The following is a 16,942-nucleotide window of genomic DNA, read 5'->3' on the forward strand; positions in this document are numbered from 1 at the left end:
GCGGTGGCGGCGCGGTGGTGGATCTGACCCGATTCCCAAGGCCGTCCCTCTCTCTTTATTTTTCCCCATTCTTGGCGATAAATTCTTCTCGCCGTCCTCCGAGGCCGAGAGCTCCGAGCGTGAAACCCTAGCCCCCCGTCGTCAAGGCGCCCCCTGATTTCGACCCAGGTTCGCCTCCTTCCCTTCTTGTTTCCGTGGATTGCGATCAGTTCCCGAGTACCTAGGGTTTGATTTCGTTATTTCTTTCGATTCGATCGGGCTCTGAGGCCTTGCTGTTCTTGTCCGGTTTGCTCCGATCTCGATTCTTTGCCTGCTTCTGTTTATTTTTCGTTCTTGATTTGGATTTTGGGGTTTCATTCCGTGAGGCTTGATCGAATTCGTTTCTAGGGTTTTTAGATCGGCCCTTTTGTTTCTAAATTTCTGGTTTATTATGCGGAAGAGGGGATTAGATTCATATGCGATGGGTTAGATATCATTTTTGGGATTGGTCGATTTGTGAACAATCTGAAATCGTACGTCTCGGATGGTTCGCTTGTTTCGAGCGCGCGAGCATCACGAATCCTCCCTTCATTTGTCCATTTTCTTAGCTGCCGCTTGGATTACTAGTCTACGTGTTACCAAATTTCAGAAGAGGAGACTTTTTTTTTAAAATTTACGTATTGCTCGATCACTTACCATGATTTGCTGCGTAGTTTTGGATATGAAAGAAATGTTCAGTGGCAATGTGAAAAGAAAATCAAAGTTGCCTGAAGGAGGTGCAATAGTAAAAGAATGCTAACATAAGGAGCTAGAATGCTAAAGGAAGGAGCTATCTTGCTGTTGTAGTATATGATGTGTTTTAAACCATGATTTGGTACAATTGTTATCCTATTTAGACCCTAAACTAAGATCTAACTGAACTTTGGCAATGCACTGCTGGCGACATGGTAAAGTAGGTTTCAGCCTGATGATCAAGGGAGAATTAAGAGCTCATCGAGTGTTAAGAGCTTTTACATGGTGACATCCTCCATCTCAAAACATTGCATGGTCTAGGAATGCATCCGTGTTCTGATTCCACAATTATAGGTTGAGAGGCACTGAATTGATGGAGTATCCATAACTAGTATTTGATGAAGGAAAATACATCTGTTATATTTGGTCCATTCGTCTGATGTGCTTCTACTTTCTGGTCTTCTGGAAGAAGAAGGCTTTTCATGTGCTTAAGAAAAGAAAATGTGAACTGGTAGCTCAACAAGGTATGTTGGTTAGATAACTAGCTAAACTGAGACATATAGGTTAAGATAACATCTCCTCGTATTGCGAAGCACAGTTGATGGTAGTTGCCTAGACTGTCTATAGAAAGGTTGACAAATAGGCTATTGGTGTTCGGAGTCCATGTTTGAATTTATGTAAAGATAAAGTAACTAGGGACGTAAGGGAGACATCTAGACATGAATCAGATTTTAGCTGATTGGGCCTGGACTTGACCCATATCCAATTTGATCTTATGGGTTAGATATGGTCCGCACAAAAACTTGAATTCCAACTGGATAGGGTCTGAATCTCCTGGATTAGACTAGTCAAGCACGAAAAATGCTGCTTGGACCTGAGAAAAATTCATTCAGGAATCTGAGTCTAGGTTCTTAGTCTTTAGACTTACACCTTACACTGACCTAATTTGAAAAGAAATTTAGTACAACCCACCACATGAATGGCAGCTCATCTAAATCTCTAAACCCAAAGCTAATTAGAGTCAAAATGAGGCCATGCCAGATTTGAACCCTTTTGACTCACTTATAACTCTTAGATTAAACATGTAGATGGTTGATTTGCCCTTATTGAAATCAATCAAGTCAGAATCCTATTTTGCTCATTATCCATGTTTTATCCTCCTTTGTGAATCATGAACGTCCAAAACCGAAAGTTAGATCTCGGAAGTATGAGCTGATTTGCAATTCTTCACGGGCAAACTATTAACGTAGAAATTTGTAGATCATGCCTTTTAATTAGGAGAGATGAATCCTAGTCTCTACAAGTCATTCTTTAGTAATTAGTGCCATCAGAGTTTTTAGGTTAATGGACTTCTTGGATATAAAATCTAGAATATAGTGAAGAACTACATGGAGGCTGTTATTGAGCTAGAGTAGTTAATGCTCCCTGAGCCTGGAAGGTGCACTAAAAAGAATTGAGAAATGTGCTCATTTCTTCATGTTTCAAGCAATGGATACATGACTTTTAATATGTTAAGTACTAGTAAAATGAAAGAGGTGTGCACTTTGAAAGGAGTTACCTTGGAAGTAGTGAAAGTTAAGATGACAATTTGAATGTTCTAAAATGATTTTTGACTTTGACAAGGTGATTCCTATGTCAAATCAACTTGAAGTTAATAGCAAGAAGATTGAAATGGAGTATCCAGAGATTCCCTAGGCAGTTATCTACATGTCATGGCTTTTAGGAGTTTATAAGTTTGGTATTCAAGAATGAGTTCTTGATTAGAGAATGCCCATATTATCACTTAAACAAGTGTTGGATCTTAATTTATGATGAGTGATGCGACTAGGGATGAAACTGGAGAGGCAAAATCAGGGTGTGCAAATGGTTGTGGCTTGATCTATTATAGTCGAGCACTAGAGATGGGCACTGGGCCGGGCCGCCCACGGCCCGACACGGCACGGCACGAAGCGGGCCGTGCCTGGCACGGCCCGCCAGCTACAGTGACGGGCCGTGCCTGGCACGGCCCCTTTGATAGGGCCGTGCTGGGCTAGCGAATCCTGGCCAGCGGGCCGTGCCAGGCACGGCCCGCTTCGGGCCTGGGCCGGCACGGCCCGGTCTAGGCACGCGGGCCAAGCACGGCACGGCCCGCGTGCCAGCACGGCACGGCACGGCCCATAAGGGCCTGGGCCGGGCTGGCACGCGGGCCTGGCACGGTCCGGGCCTGGGCCCGGCTCGGCCCGATAAAATTTTTTTAATACATTAATAAATTATGAACACTAAGAAATCTTGATTTATGAATATAAAGCCACCTTAATGGTGGGGGGTTTGGCATAGACCCCTACCAGTTTATTAATTTCAATCAAAATGGTACATGAAGGGAGGTTTGGACCTTGGTCTGACCTCTAGATTCTAGAATACAATAAGAAACTAAGAAAGGGCCGAGGTTTGGACCTTGGTCTGACCTCCAGAATACAATAAAAATGTACAATTATAAAAAATTAAGAAATCTTACTAATCATCAGTGATTCAGTGAATCAGTATTCACTCTTCAGTCTTCAGTCTTCAGTAGTGTTTGTATCATCATCATCAGAGGATGTTGTATTATGTCCACCTTTATCTTGAAGTCTTGCCTCAGCATCCAGCCAATCCTTGAAGCAGAGAAGCATCTCCACCGTTTCGCCCGTCATCCTACTTCTCTTTTCGTCAAGAACACGCCGACCTGCACTAAAAGCGGATTCCGATGCTACCGTGGACATCGGCACAGCTAAAATATCGCGTGCAATTGCAGACATAACAGGATATTGATTTCTAACACTCTTCCACCAAGATAATACATCTAGATTCTCTATTTGATTTTCATCATATGCAGACTGAAGATCATTTCGTAAATAAAATTCTAGTTCACTACTTAAAGATGAAGAAGATGAAGAGGAACTTGAAGCATGTGTGTGTCTTCTCTGTGCAATGAATGAAAAAATAGATGACGAACGAGAACTACTAGAAGGAGGAATAGAGGTTTGTATTTGTGTTCTAGATCCACGAATTTTTTCATCATATATAGCATAAATATCATAAAGAAGTTGTCTTACCTCATCTTTAGCAGATTCAGCATCTTGATGCATATTTTCAGCGTATGCATCAAGTAAAATTAGCACGCCATTTAATTTAACTCTAGGATCAAATACAGCAGCTAAGTTATGCATAGGACATATCCTGTCCCAATACTCATTCCATTTAGATTCCATTAGGTGAATAATAGGCATTAAAACATCATTATATCTATGTTCTGCAAATTTTTGACTAATTATATATGCTTGTTGTAAAAATGAACATGAAGTAGGGTAATAAATACCAGAAAGAACATTGGTAGCATTATAAAAACTAAGCAAAAAATCTTCCAAAATTTTTTCTTTATTCCAATCAGTTTCAGTCAATGTAAATCCTAATCCACGATCATTAATATATGCACTTAATAAATTTTTATATGGGTATGCATCATGTATCATGCTATATGTGGAGTTCCAACGAGTAATTACATCAAGTTTAAATTTTTTAAAACGTTTACCATGATTTATGCATAATTCCTTAAATTCTTGAAGTCTTGATCTAGAAGCATGAATAAAAGAAACTGCATTTCTAATTTTTGAAATCACATCTTGAATCATGCCCATGCCAGCTTGAACAGAAAGATTTAAGATATGACATGCACATCTAATATGCAGTAAATTTTCATCTAATATGGGATGCAATGAGTCTCTTAATAATACAACAGCAGAATTATTATTAGATGCATTATCAAAAGTAATAGACATAATTTTATCATTAATATTATATGAACATGCAGTTTGATAAATTATATTTGAAATTTGTTGCCCAGAATGTGGAAAATCAAAAGCACGAAAAGCAAGAATACGTTTATTTAATTGCCAATCATTATCAATATAATGAGCAGTAATGGCAATAAAAGAATTACTACCTACAGATGCTGACCAAATATCAGAAGTTAATGAAATTTTTACATTTAAAGTAGAAAGTGTTTCAATTAAATTTTGTTTCATTGCTAAAAAATTGGTCATAGCTACTCTTCTAAATGTACGCCTACTAGTTCTTTTGTAAGTAGGTTGTAGGTTTAATTGAACATATTCTTCAAAATTAAAAGATTCACATAAACTAAAAGGTAATTCATCCTTGACTATCCATTTTACAAGTGCTTTTCTTTGATTTTCATGATTATATGCAAAATTACCTACAAGTAATCCCCCTTGTATATTAAGGCTACTTTGAGTTTGAGCATGAGAATCATGCATCCTATGACTCTCTTGATGTCTTTTTAAATGCCCTGTTCCCCCACTACTACTACAACTATAAAGTTTGGCACATTTTTTACATTTAGCTTTCCAGACTTCCTCAACCATAACTCTATCAAATTCATTCCATACAGTACTAGTCCTCTTACGAGAAGAGGTTTGACCTTCACTCGGTTCACCAGTTCTAGAGGAACTAGGAACAGGGGGTTGGGGATTAGTTTCTTCCCCCTCAGAAACAGGAATGCCAAACTGACTTTCCTCAAAAGATGACATATCTATGATTAATTCAAAAAATAAAAACTAACCGCAAGGAGGAATTGAGTAGAGGGTCGGAGGGCAGAGGCAGCGCCGAGATTCCGAGCTTCCTCTTGTGCTCTCAACAGAAGCGACCTTCTCTTCTCAACAGGAACCTCCTCTTGTGTAGCACTTGAACAAACTAAAAATTAAATTGCTAGAAGAGCACTTTAGAAGAGAGAAATAATAGCAGTAGAGAAGGAGAGAATGAGAGGTTTGGTGTGGTGAGAATGAGGGAGGAATGGGCTATTTATAGAAGCCCAAAAATTTTTTTTCCCAAAATACCCCTCAATTCAGCCGTTATAGGACTGTTGGGAGGGGCAAAACCGTCTTTTTCCCGAAAATAGCCGTTGGAAACGGCTATTTTCTTCCCCCCTCTCCAGACGGGCCGTGCCAGGCACGGCCCGTCTGGAGCCGTTACGGGCCGTGCCAGGCACGGCCCGTTTAGAGACGTTGCGGGCCGTGCCTGGCACGGCCCGTTACCGCCCGTTACGGGCCGTGCCCGGCCCGGCCCGTGCCGTGCCGTGCCCGGCCCGGCCCACCAATAGAGGGGCCGGGGGCCGGGCCGGGCTTGCCTTCCGTGCCTCACGGGCCGTGCCAGGCACGGCCCGCTTCATAAGCGGGCCGTGCCAGGCACGGCCCGTTTAGAGTTTTGGCCCGGGGGGCCTGGGCCGGGCCGGCCCGGCACGGCCCGTTGCCCAACTCTATCGAGCACCTTCAACTGATGAAGTTAAAAGACATCGATGCCCAACCCCAGTGAAAGAAGCTAAATGTAGTTGCAGTTCTCAGAATAAGTCCATTGCATAGATAAAAAAGGGTATTATTGCCACAAACAAGAATGGCAAGAGTGCTTTTATGGGTTACGATCATGATAGAGAATAACTGAAATAGTATATGATCTTCATTATGGGCTGCAGCAAAATATCACGTGCATTCAGTAGGTTGGTAACAGTTTCTTTCACCCAACCAAGTTTGGGGATGACAAAGATTTTAATGAAAAGGGTAAAATTTTAATTGAGTCATATGATATTGTTTATCTTCTTATGTGTTATAAATGCTTAACTCCCAAATAGTTGTGGAAACAAGGCTATAAGTGCGCAGCTTATAATCCAAATTATTAAATGATGAAGGCTTTGTCTCGCATATTGGAAATTTCACATGTGATCTAAGAGATGATTGGGAGCATCTGCTAGTATTCCCATGACAAAAATGTACATATTTACTATAAAAGTGAATCATTATTATTTTGTTATTTTTTTAAACCATATTTGATAATTAATCATAGTTATGAGATCTGTACTGTAGTCACTCAAAAATTTGATTGGTTAATTTATATCTACTTAATCATGGTGATAGGGCTATGTTAGTTGCATACATGAATAGCAACATAGGGATCCCCCGAATCAGCTGGAAGAAAAATTGTCCAACTATTCCGTGTGGATCATGTGAGGTAGATAGTTGATTGGAATCAGCAAGTACTTCATAACTTATTACCTATTTAGTAGTAGTCAATTCTTTTTTCTAATAATGAATATAAAAAAAGTGATGGCACTTTGTAGCTCTTGAGATCTAATGGAATAATTCAATTTTCAAGGAGTTTTGATCAGTTTTATCAGTCAAATCCTAGTATTTTATTTTATTTCATAAAGATCTGAATTCAAGAACAGAGAAGTACTTGCTAATAGTTACGAAGTGGGTGAACAAGACAAATTACTGCAAAATCGATTGGTGGATCATGCATAGTAAAGTTCCTTACAAGGACTGTGAAGGATCGTGTTATATAAGATTTTCCCCCTTTCTTGTGGGAAATTTGGTTTGGGGCTGCAAATGAATTAGCTGGTCATGCACAACTCAGTCTTCTCCCGAGAACAGGCTTACAAGCCTGGTTCGGCTTGCCACCAAGCCTATGTCGAACATTTTTTAAAGCTCAACCATTATGAGTGAATTGAATTGGAATCCTTGAATTTGCAAAAGTGAATAAGGATAATCTGAGCTCGATAAGGAGCTCGTTCAGGATCAGTTTGCTTTGATGAACGAGCAAAGCTTGATCATGTCTTGTCGAGCTTTACTCAAGCTTGATCAACCCCATTACATATCAACCTATGGCTGAGAAGCCAACTCAACTCGCCTCAGCTCATTTGTGGCCCTAGTTTTGTGGGAGTGACAAAATCTTGAGTCGAATCCTGGATCTTTTTCTTGAGATGTGGGCAGTGAACTAGATGAGACAAGTGTTGTTGGCATGTTATATAAGATTTTTTGCTCTATAGTTTTGGTAACTTTGTGCTGGAATTAGTATTTCAGCTTTTACACATTTTTCTTCATCATTTTCTGGTAGAATTTTGCAAATATCCTGAATTCTGGCATTTGTTATGTAACCATTTAGTTAAACCTATATAGATAAATATTATTAGATCACATGATGTTTATTTTATATAGAAGGCATGCAGGTTATTGTTCTGATAATGTCTTGTGTTCGCTTGTTTTACGGGCTCTCATTGATGTTACTAGTTAGGTACCTCCATGGAGGCTAAGGGTTTCAATCAGTGTTAGCGAGGTGAACCCAATCTGAAATTACTATGTTATGATTGAATAGTTTACAAGGTCCATGAGACATGAATCTTAGATGATTGTCATGATTTTCATGACGCACCAGGAGTTCTCAAATTAATGAAGAAATTATTTTCTTTTGACTAAGATGTCAAAAAAGGTTTAAGATGGAAATCTGAAAGTGGTCAACTCTTGAAGAAATTTGATTTCGGTTGAGCATTCAGGTTTTGTGTGAATAGCGGGTTATGCACACTTGAAGAGTGAGTTTGTACCATTCGAGGTGTTATTGTTATGTGTTTTGACATTGTTTTGAGGTTATCTGTTGGATGCTAGTAAAAGTGTTAATTTGTTGTATCACTTAGAGACACACAGGAGATTATTGTATAATTTTTTGATGGGTCTGGGCCTAATAGTTTTCACAAATTAATGACATTTATGGAAGCTATAGTAAATTATGGTTTTTCCTTGGAAATGGTGCTTCCATTTGTCATTTGGAGAAATTAGAAGCTACTGTTCTCTCTAATGATGGAAGCAAGGTGATTCTATCAATGTGTCACCATCCATGCTTAATGTCTGGTTGCTAATAAGAATAGTTGGAGAGTGGATTATTTCTCAATATGGTCTATTAAAACTTCATTCTGATGACACTTCAGTGATGCCTATAGATAGATTCCCATTTTTCTCATGGTGATTTTAGCAATATTAATGCTTCATAGTGCTTATGTTGCAAGGGAGAGGATCAAGTTGTCAAATTTTTTTACATGAAATTATTGAAGTTGAAGGTATTTATATAGTTGGCATAGACTCCATGGCGTTTGTTGATAACTGAAGTTGAAAGAGGATGTTGGAACTAAATTTTTGTTAGCATAGTAACAGTTGGATTGGAAATCATCATTCGACCATTTTGATTATTTGGAACAACTTGATAAATTTAGTAGAGCCTTTTAGGAGGCCCCAAATGACCATGGATTGAACTTTTCCAATTTTACAATATGATGGTTGGCTGTTCATGGATTAGCTGTACCAACTGTTTTTTTCTTGCCAATGTAGTTCAGCCAAGGATAAACCTAATTTGAATTATAGAACTATGACGCAATCAAACATAAATGAACAACATATTGAATTCAATCATATGTTTACGGATAGGCTTATGGGGCACCGGTTGAGTACAATCAAAAGATTTTCCTTTTAGGTTATTTCTCTGTTAAGCCATCTTTCCTCTTTTCATAGTCTCCCTGAAAAAAAGAATCATGAGATTCTGCATGTTATTAGTATATTTACTTTGAACTGGATGGCCTTTGATCAGTTTCCAAATTGTAGGAACTTTATCCAGTGCAAAAATAGTGCTATGGTTTCATTTGACCCATGCAATTACTGTGGTTTAGAATTAAAATGGTTCTCCAATTTTTTTTTTTCTTTTGAAAGTTTGTTTCCTCTAGGTTCTGATCACTTAGTAAATACTCCTTTGGATTCTAATATTTGAGAATAGTGTAATTTTATTTGGATTCCTAAATTCATAATCTTCATGTGTTTTGTCATCCTTGTCAGCATTGGCCTTTAACCTTTAAGAGTCTGAAACTTTTATTTAAATTTTGTTTTGCAGAAGATTCTCATGGCATCAAAGCGTATCCTGAAGGAGCTGAAGGATTTGCAGAAGGATCCTCCTACCTCCTGCAGTGCAGGTACAATTGGCTGTAGCGCCAGATTCGGTCTTTTTAGTTTCTCACCACTCCATTTCTAAATCCCTCTTCATGTAATTTTTTCCTCTCTTTGTCAAGTTATATTTGATTCATTATTTCTTATAGGAACCACACCCTCGTTTTCTCTTATGCTTCTTTTTTTCTTGAAGATGACACAAGTTGTCAATTGTCAAAAAGCAGAGGGAAGGAAGGACAATGACCTTCACTCTTGAAAAGAAAAAATGTGAAAAATTGCTGGAGGGGCCTTTCTCAACTTGATGTTATTGTTTTGCACTAGCTTTCTTTTATTTTACTTCCAGATTTGTGAATTTGGATTAAATTTTTAGACTTCTAAAGGCTGCAGGGGATAGTTTGAGTTCTTATATTTCGGACTACCTTTTTGTGTTAATATAGGTCTTGCTTGGGTGGAAGTCACTCTATGTAAAACTTTCTATAGATGGCACTGGTTGCCAATGTTGTTGGCGAAGTTTTTGACTTCGCATAATCGTTAAAGCATGTCATTTTTTTCATATCAATAAGATACACCTTCAAGGAGAAGTTTTTTATGAAGTGGAAACTATGAATGTAAGTTTGGTAACTTCAATTATAACGTGCAACACCTGCCCGTGTGAAACTATTAAAGCTAATATGGTTATGTAATCATGTTTACCAGGCGATAGTTAAACTTTAACTATGTTAACTTAGTCCAGGACTTGTGTCACTGTGACAATGATGAAGTTGGTCCTAGTTACTTTTCATTTATTGAAGTGTTAGGACTTTAGTATTAACTTAAGCAGTGATTTATTTATTTATTTATTTTTTCTTTATTGGCTTGGGTTGATTTTATGGTGCAAGTGTTCCGTTAAAATCTTTTTTCCCTTTGTAATGGTCTCAATTTCCCCACCCTTAAATTGATTAATTAGCACAATGATGTCCTATTCCTCAAAGAAATGCTCAGGTTAAAACTATTGGGAATTTTGATTAGTAGTTTTTCATTATCAAGTGTAATATTATGTCAACAGAAGATCAGAGAATTAAATTAATTAGTGTCTTGTCATAGAATGTTTGTGGAAAACATCATAATAAAGGATCAGGCAGATTAAATCTTCAAAATGAGATTTTCTTTGCAGGGTTATCCTCAAAATCATTGATGAAGTACATTGCACTCTTTGATAAAAGGGCAGGTCATCTGTACTGCTATGTGTCTTAATTTGAATCGCACTTTGTCTCAGATGGTTACTGATGAGCTTTTGTTTCCAAGTAACTCAACTGTATCTTGAATACAAATGATAATTTGGTCATGATCAAAGTTGATTCCCAAGATATATGTAGCCATAGTTATTTTCTTATCTTTGATTGGTTATATAAAATAGTGGAGGCATATACAAATTCTTACCTTATAGAACTAGAGTTGGATGGATGAAGTCAAGAGGGGCATTTTAGTGCGTTGTGAAGTTGTTGCATGCTTCTTGAGACTTGTAGGATATATGATCTTGAGACTAAGACGGTAACAACGTTGAACCCTTGGTATGGCTCAGATTGTTGTACTTGATTAGAAATGAACATATTATTGGTAAAAGTTGCTTTGCAAGATTTACACTGAAAATGTGGTGGAAAAGCAAATCAGATAGCATGGTCACTTTGCAACAAAATAAAGATGCGAGGCTATGATAAGGTGAGGAATTTGGTTTGTATACTTACCATAATAGTGGGGGGAATGACCTAAAAGGGTTAGTCAGGGACTCATAGCAGATGAAATAAAAAGCTTCTGCTGACTCAACATGCAATCTTTAATAGGATATGGTTGGATATGTTCAGTGTTTTCTCTACTGCACTAATGCTGGGAATTTATGTTTATATTTTGCAGGTCCTGTAGCACAGGACATGTTTCATTGGCAAGCAACGATCATGGGCCCTCCTGACAGTCCATATGCTGGAGGTGTATATTTAGTAAATATTCATTTCCCTCCAGATTATCCTTTCAAGCCACCAAAGGTATGAGTGATATTCTGGCATAGCTTTTGGATATCTCATTTACAGGTGTTCCCGTCTAGTCTGTTGTCATGATGGTCTGTTTTTCTGTTTTAAGTTCCACCCCTAATTAGGGGATGTTTTCTTTTTCTTTTACTTTTCTGCCTTTTTTTTTGGTGGGCGCGGGGGGTGGGGGGGGTGTATATAAGTGTCCTTGTTGATTAGAGCACTAACTTTTAGGTACTAAAGGCATATAGCATGCATTTTGGGGTGACTTTCTCTTTATTGTTGCTTGATGTTTGCTTCATATCTTTATTATCATCGATTTCTGGAAAGGCCATTTGGTTCATTGATATATGATAAAGTTCAGCAATTTATTTTTGTTCAGTATTGTGTTCATACATTTAGGAGATCATAATATTAATTATATACATTCAGCTATTGCTCCTAATTGTGGATGATTGCATGCTATTGCTTTCTTGCATTTGCTTTCAGCAACAGTTGGCTTCAATTAGTTGCATCACCAGGATAGGTGAAGTACCATTCCAAGCTTGAACCTCTATTCATGAACTCCACTTTGGCTTCCATAACATTGCTACTTTTATTTTTTTCAATTAATTACTGCAGTTCACCTATTTAACATTAGTTGGCATGTGAAACTTTTGCCTGCTCATCCCACAATCATATAACTATCAGATCCTCGCTCAAGAGGATTCTGCAGGTGTTCTTGATGGACAATAGGAGACCTGAAGGCCAACTTTGTTAATGGAATGCACATGGAAGTGACATGGTTGGGAGGAGACATTTTCTTCTCTTCCCTCCTCTTCTTTTTTTTTTTGTGATAGAAATTTGAGTTAAATTGAGTCCTAATGTGGCAGGGTTGTATATAATATTGGCTCGCCCCTACTTGCCCACTGATTTGTGGAAGCCACAGTTAAGGTTGAAGAGAAGATACTGCGGATCCAGAAAACAGGCATGGAATACTTGTATCATTTTCGATACCTCTGAGCACATTCAGGTCCATATCTACTGAATCTGAAGTGAATTATAAGAGTTGGACATGTGAAGCCAGATTCCACAAAAGCGAAACCAGTGGAAGTGCGATAGAGTCCCCACCTCCAAACTGAACACTTACCTTTTCTTGTTCTGCCTCTCTCTCTCTCTCTCCACACTTTTTTGAAAGGCATGTGCAGAGCACATGTGAAATACTAGCTAGGGATAATGACTAGGAGGGATTTATATAGTTTCTGCAGGGTTTAGATTGGAGAGACATTAGATAAAAGGATTTGAGAGAAGAGATGAGACATGATTAGAAAACTTAAGAATGATGAGGCTGAGAGATCTTTTGAAGGAAGAATTAATATTTCATTCAATAAACCTATTTCATATTTATTTGTAACTCTGCTGTAGTCTGTTGTACGAAGACTATAATAAGTTTTCTTGATCATGATCTCATTTACATCCCAGTTTCAACATATAACCAATTCAGTTTTGTAACTAATCCTAGTCTGAATAGGTAGATTTCTCAAAGCTACTCTTCTTAAAAGAGGTAAAAGATCAAGAAACACATATCCTTTAGGACCATCAGCAACTATTTTTTCAAATAACTTCCATTTGTTTCCTTTATTATGTATTCAAAAAGGCATAGATAAAAATGTAGTAAAACTATTTTGAGCATGCACATTGCTTATGCATGAGAATATAAAACCAATATGTTAAATGTAATGATTGTTTACATGGAAATTGAGTTCATTATTGGAGACCCTCATAATGATGAGAGTGCTAGATGGCGAGGGCATCAAGCCAACATTTGGTTGGATGAAGAAAGTATTGATTAATTAAAATTCTAACTTATAGAAACTTTGGTCATGAACAAGATGCGAAACTTTTTATTAGTTAAGTTTTATCAAGAATTGAAACTATCCAAGGGTCAGGTTTTGATAATATCTATCGACGGCAATTTAGAAGGATCACCACGTTAATGGAATCAATTAATCAGTCATGTTTTAGTAAGAATGGAAATATCTTAGAATTCAGTTATGTTCAGTTATTTCAAGCACTATTATAGGTTGGAGTATCTATTGGTGGAGATTACTGAGAGATCATTGGATACAAGATTTCCCCCCAATATCAACGGTATTGTGGAAAAAAGTGATTGAATGTTTCTGAAATATTTCGGAAATTCAAAATTCTAATATTTTTATAAAGTAGATATAAAAACACTTACTAGGATATATTGATGCAGAGCATTAAGTTTTTGGAACTTGGAAGCTTTATCTATGTTATATCATAGTAAGTATTTGAATTTTGGAACATTTCATCATGATTTGAACAGTCACTTCCCCAAATTACCCTTTATCTGAAACAAAAATCTGTGTTTGATGTTGCTCCTATCTCTGCTGGTGGATAATGTCTCAACTGGAAATTAAGTTTTAACCATCCTGTTATCTGTGATTTTCATCTGCTTGAAAAGGTGAATAAATTTTGCATGGTTTACATCATAGTATTTTTTTCTTAATCCAACAAGAGCATGTGGAAACTGTCTTCATTTGGATGGAGTGTCTGTCAGTTCAATCATGGTATATGGAGACAACAAGGCCCATGCTTCAAGAAAGGAGAGCAAGGAGAGCTTATAATGTTGGAGAGGTGATAGAACATTGTTCTAGAGATGCATGGGAAGTACTGCAAGAGTCCATTTCAGTCTATTTTCCTATTCTCTAGTTACTGAATCTATTTCCTTAACGTTAGTTACTTTAATCAATTGAAGGACCAGAGTTATGTGTTATTGGTTTAACCTTCAGAACTAGCAAATTGGGCTGTTCATTGCCCAAATAATGTAGAAACTAAGCTGAAGTGAGAGGACACTTGACATTCATTCTCATTGTTGATATTGATTTTGGGGGAGTGGTTGCTAGGTTTTCTACTTTCAAGGATCTTACTATGCTAGATCATTCTACGAAGTGCTTGTATTTTGGGGCCCACAAATCTATTGAAGTTGGTGCAGAATCCCAATGTCCCTCTGAGATTCAATCCTTTATGTGGAGGTCATCATTATTTATATTTTAAGTAGAAAGTAGATTGTGCTGGGAGGACTGATGTAGAGCTGTTCATGTGCTATACGAAAAATTTCCTCCCTTGCATTTTTTTTGTTGTTAAAAAAAAGATTGCTTCAGAACTGTTTTTGAAATGAGGTTGCTTGAAAACTCTCTTAAGCTTTTTTTAATTTATCTACAATGTATGATGATTTCTATGTCCAGTTATTTTGAAAGACAAGAAACTTGGAGTAGCCACATGCTGTTTAGTGGGAGATTTGGAGTGGAAGAAAATAGAAGAATCCAACAGTTAGATCAGAAACTCAAAAGACTTGGGAGATCTTTAGGAATATTGAATTATCTCAGTGTTCGTCTAGAGAAGGAACCTTATTTTTAGAAGGGAATGCAAAAGTAGCTGTGTCTGTTTTGAAGTTCATTTCTTTTTTTTTTCTTTTGGTTTCTTTCATCAAGATGACTATATATATATATATATGTGTGTGTGTGTGTGTGTGTGTGTGTATATATGTAATGAAAGTGCATTTAGATGACAAGTTTGGTTCTAGTTAACTAGAACTTGCTTACATACCAAATTAATATTAACAGCTGTCATTAAAGGTTTAGTGAGAAAGGTTAGTACTTGCATGAAATTTGTAGGTCAGTAGGTGTTTGCACGCATCCACGGATGACATAAAGATGGAGTTCTTCTTTCTGTAGGTAATCCATGGAAAATGGGGACTCAATTATACAGAATATTGTGTTAAAATAATCACCAGAAGTTAGAACTATGCTTGTTGGTGTGGTTGTGGCATATACAGTGCCATATTTTTATATTCTATATACATGACATTTAACGGTTGAGATCATTTCAGTGATTTATCAATAATCAACAGTTCTTTTCCTTTTTAATTTTTGTTATACTGGATCCATACCTTCATACACTGATACAGTTACACATTTTAGGTTGCTTTTAAGACTAAGGTCTTCCATCCGAACATCAATAGTAATGGGAGTATCTGTCTGGATATCCTTAAGGAGCAGTGGAGTCCTGCCCTGACCATCTCAAAGGTATGACATGCAAATGTTATTTACTTGTTTTGATTTGTGTTGAACAAACAGGATGTATCCCTTTCTGTAACTCGATTTTTTATGCCATTATTGATAGGAAATAAACAGTTTTTTTGGCATTTAATACTGGTTGAAGAAAATAAGAAAATTATGTTTTATGTTAAAATTTCTCCAATCTTTCATAAATTTGTGTGTTTCTGTTAATGAGCATTAAGAACAAGAACAGAACTAAAGTCTGTGGTGCTGCAGTATTATTCGCAAGTTGCTATTGATGTGAATGTGCTGTGAAGATACATTGAAAAGAAAAAGAATAAAGCAGAAAATTCAGTTTTTTATCACAAGTTTATACAAATGGCCAGTTCTGAATAAAAATGTGCAGTATATGTCTTGCTTGTGTTTTTTTTTTTTGTTTTTGTAAATTTCCCGAACTTTCTTAATACTCACTTCCATATGGAAATTCAGATCATTTGATGCCAAAAATGAAAGAAAAAGAGAGTTCCTATAATATGTATGAGAGTTCAAATGTAACCTATGTAGGTGGAAGCTGCTTTTGGGGACCCTTGTAGGGAAAATTATTCGTTTTTTCCCCCTGAAAGATGGACAATTATTTGATGATTCTTCTTGTCCATGCCAAACCCATACATGCTTGCCAGGAACTGTTGTTTTCTAGAGTTAAAATAAAATATATGCAGAATGACAATGAAGTTAGTCGATACAACAAAAAGGATAACCTATTAGGATTGTCATGATTTTATTTTTGATCAGATATACGGTAGTATCTATGATGAGAATTGAGCCTAGTTTTTAGCAGTTGATATCATCACTCTAGCGAGCACCATTTTTCTGATCCTAAACCTATATCATAGTAATGTGCTTTGCAAATCAAGTCGGATATCTGTGTTTTCACATTTTATATTGGCAATTTCACTTTCTTCCTTCTCTGAACATGTTATGATTGGAACTATGTGATTCTTGATAGTGAACAATGTAATTTGCAACAGGTCCTGCTTTCTATCTGCTCTTTGTTGACGGATCCAAATCCAGATGATCCTCTTGTTCCAGAGATTGCTCATATGTACAAGACTGACAGAGCAAAGTATGAGGCCACAGCTCGCAGCTGGACTCAGAAATATGCTATGGGATGAGGGTCTCCTACTCTGAGTGTGTTATGCTATCGAGACAAATGAAATCTAATGATGAAGGTCCTGATTCTCATGATGTTCTTAAAGTGATTTCGTTAAGATGGAGTATCATGTTTGTTCTGTTTCTTATTTGACCAGATATACCAAATTCATGTCTGCTACTTGGCCTGCTATAATTTTCACTGTGAATAATATTCATATGCTCGTCTTCA

The 16,942-nt window shown here is 37.2% G+C and overlaps 1 protein-coding gene across 1 annotated transcript; it reads left to right on the plus strand.

Annotated features, from left to right (window-relative positions):
- LOC103716680 (ubiquitin-conjugating enzyme E2-17 kDa-like) lies at nt 1–16,942 on the plus strand. Its single transcript, XM_008804778.6, has 5 exons — nt 1–168; nt 9,445–9,523; nt 11,388–11,515; nt 15,484–15,588; nt 16,590–16,942. The coding sequence occupies exons 2-5, from the start codon at nt 9,454–9,456 to the stop codon at nt 16,731–16,733; spliced, it is 447 nt and encodes a 148-aa protein (XP_008803000.1). The 5' UTR covers nt 1–168; nt 9,445–9,453; the 3' UTR covers nt 16,734–16,942.

Source organism: Phoenix dactylifera, chromosome 8, assembly GCF_051530095.1.
Source record: "Phoenix dactylifera cultivar Ajwa chromosome 8, Ajwa_hap1_PhDact_Kaust_v1.1, whole genome shotgun sequence".
Lineage (NCBI taxonomy): Eukaryota > Viridiplantae > Streptophyta > Magnoliopsida > Arecales > Arecaceae > Phoenix > Phoenix dactylifera.

What these genes read in the sequence shown, in the direction of transcription:
- LOC103716680 (XM_008804778.6), top strand. Translation starts at nt 9,454, where the DNA reads ATGGCATCAAAGCGTATCCTGAAGGAGCTGAAGGATTTGCAGAAGGAT. An exon ending in TCCTACCTCCTGCAGTGCAG is followed by an intron (nt 9,524 to 11,387) that starts GTACAATTGGCT and finishes TATATTTTGCAG; the next exon opens with GTCCTGTAGCACAGGACATG. An exon ending in CTGCCCTGACCATCTCAAAG is followed by an intron (nt 15,589 to 16,589) that starts GTATGACATGCA and finishes AATTTGCAACAG; the next exon opens with GTCCTGCTTTCTATCTGCTC.